Consider the following 2,135-nt stretch of genomic DNA (forward strand, 5'->3'; position numbering starts at 1 on the left):
GTTCAGAAGCAAAGAGATTAAAAGCAAAGAAAACAGAAAATACACGGTAGTCTTAAATTTCCAACTACTGGGCACCTTCAGATTAGGAAATTTGAACCACAGTCCAATGACCTCCAAACCATAAGCTTGGGATTATCGTCATCTGCTCCTCTAAGTCCCAGGGGCATTTCAGTCCCTTTAATCTGCCATAGGTGTGTGTTTAAGGTAAAATCCAGTTTACTTAGAGAGGTTTCCAAGTGAATCCTTCTGATGTGTCTATGAAGGAGGTTGTGCACCGCAAAGGAACAAAGTCGAAGTCCCAGTTGTCTGTAGCATGCTGCTTGGGTCACCAAGGACCGTGGTTGTATTTCTACCAATGTTAGTATAGGCTGGATGCTGCTTCAGCAAAGATAGCAACAAGTTAACTGATTTGTTTTCTTCTCTTCAGTATTTGCCTTAAAGGAAGAATCCTAGCTGGTAGAAGCTTCTGGTGCCATTAAATACGTGGGTATGGCTAGCAATCAGGGTCACTTAGCTCGTGGTAGTTGGCACATGGATGATTATAGCTTGCATTCCAATTATTTAAACCGAGATATTCTTGTTCAGGTTGGACGCATGGTGAGTAGAAGACCTCTTTTCCCAAGAAATAAGAGGGAGAAAGTCTTTGGAGAATGGCCTCACTGAACTGGTAAGTTAGTTTTCTCCGGATTTTGATGATTTCCCCAGTTCTTCCATAATTCCGCAATGCCCTGGCCATTTTCTGGTAAGTCATGGTCTTCCGGTTGCCTTTCCTTTCCCCCCAAAGTTCTGCAAGTCTCTCTTTGTTTTTTGACACAAACTGAAAGATGCCCTTGCTTCTATCTACCCACTGAATACAAGAAGCCATCTCCGGGTTACACAGGGATTCAAGAAGGTATTCAAACAGTCGAAGCTTCTTTCGTCCTTTTCCGACCTTTTGCTGGAGAGCGGCAGGTTGCATTAGCTGGTTTTCAGCGACATTCTGCAGGGATGGATGGATATTTGCTTCCACACAGTAGTCTGCAACATTGTTGATGATGGCTTTCCAGGTACAGGCAGGTTCCTCTGCCGGCAGCACTCCAAGGCAGCTGGGGCTCCCTCGGACCTGAGCGCAGTGGTTGATGAAAACCAGGTAATTTTTGTAGTCTGGAGCGTACTGAAGGTTGCCTGCTGAATGTTGCCTCAACACATCAAAAGCATCTTCAAATGCTTGTCCCAGCTTGTCTTGTTCACTACAAGCCATGTTTGATTAATAAATTGGGTGATTCTGTTCATGGGAGTGCTACGTTGCACCCAAAAGGGCCAGATGCCCGGAGTCCTAGCTTTCACCGTCAACTCCAGATTGTTTATCACGCCTATCTTATCACGATAAACCTGCAGAGATAATAATATGCACAAAAAACAAGACAGAGCAAAACAAAGCACAAAAGAAAACAAAACAACAACAAAAACAACCCCAAAAAAGCCTGTAAATAGTTCAATGTCTCTTTGTTGATCTTTAGGTGTGTTTTCCAGTCAAGTCTGATGAGGTGCCACTCCCTGGCCCCAAAGTCTATTTTTGGTATTCCTTGGGGATTTCGTTGCTCTGTTCCCCGTGTTGTTCTGTTGCATACCCTTATTGTGGTGGGGTCAGATAGGGTGCAATTCCTGCACTTTGTCTTCAGTGTTGTCCCGCATAGCACTATGGGTCAGTGTGGGACGTCGAGTCTCAGAGTGGGGGCAGCCCTATGCTCCTATTTGTGCTTTGGCTGCTCTGAGTGGGAATATTGTCCTCAGGGCTCACAGCTATATGTTTTATCGCACAAAAGGGCCCATACAACTGTAAATTGTACCCATAGTGCAGAGGAGATGCTAGCTCCAGGTAGGTCCTGTTCTTCTTTAAGGTAGACATCTTTGGAAGGCCACATGTAAGAATCTGCAACCTCGGGTCCTGGATCTAGGGGTATTATTTTTCAATTTTTTTCTTTTATACACTGAGTCATTATAAAGAACAAGGATAAAGTATAGAGGAGAGATCTGGTTCCTCATTTAGAAAGTTGGAGCAATAAGTTATGCCAAGTCTACTGTACTGGGTCTTCACTAGGGTAAAATACAATGAGAGTTCCTGACTATTCCAATGTTAGGGGTTTTCACTAAGT

General features: G+C 44.0%; 1 protein-coding gene across 1 annotated transcript; it reads right to left on the reverse strand.

Moving 5' to 3' along the window:
- Positions 1-462: 462 nt before the first annotated feature.
- On the reverse strand, positions 463-1,240 carry LOC101655313 (transcription factor Spi-C). Its single transcript, XM_004715973.2, has one exon. The coding sequence runs from the start codon at positions 1,238-1,240 to the stop codon at positions 494-496; it is 747 nt and encodes a 248-aa protein (XP_004716030.1). The 3' UTR covers positions 463-493.
- Positions 1,241-2,135: the final 895 nt, after the last annotated feature.

This window comes from Echinops telfairi, unplaced genomic scaffold (assembly GCF_000313985.2).
Source record: "Echinops telfairi isolate 266 unplaced genomic scaffold, ASM31398v2 ScPeMD7_7429;HRSCAF=8467, whole genome shotgun sequence".
NCBI classification, from domain to species: domain Eukaryota; kingdom Metazoa; phylum Chordata; class Mammalia; order Afrosoricida; family Tenrecidae; genus Echinops; species Echinops telfairi.

Bases quoted from the DNA above. Each gene is read 5' to 3' on its own strand.
- LOC101655313 (XM_004715973.2), bottom strand. From the start codon at position 1,240: ATGGCTTGTAGTGAACAAGACAAGCTGGGACAAGCATTTGAAGATGCT.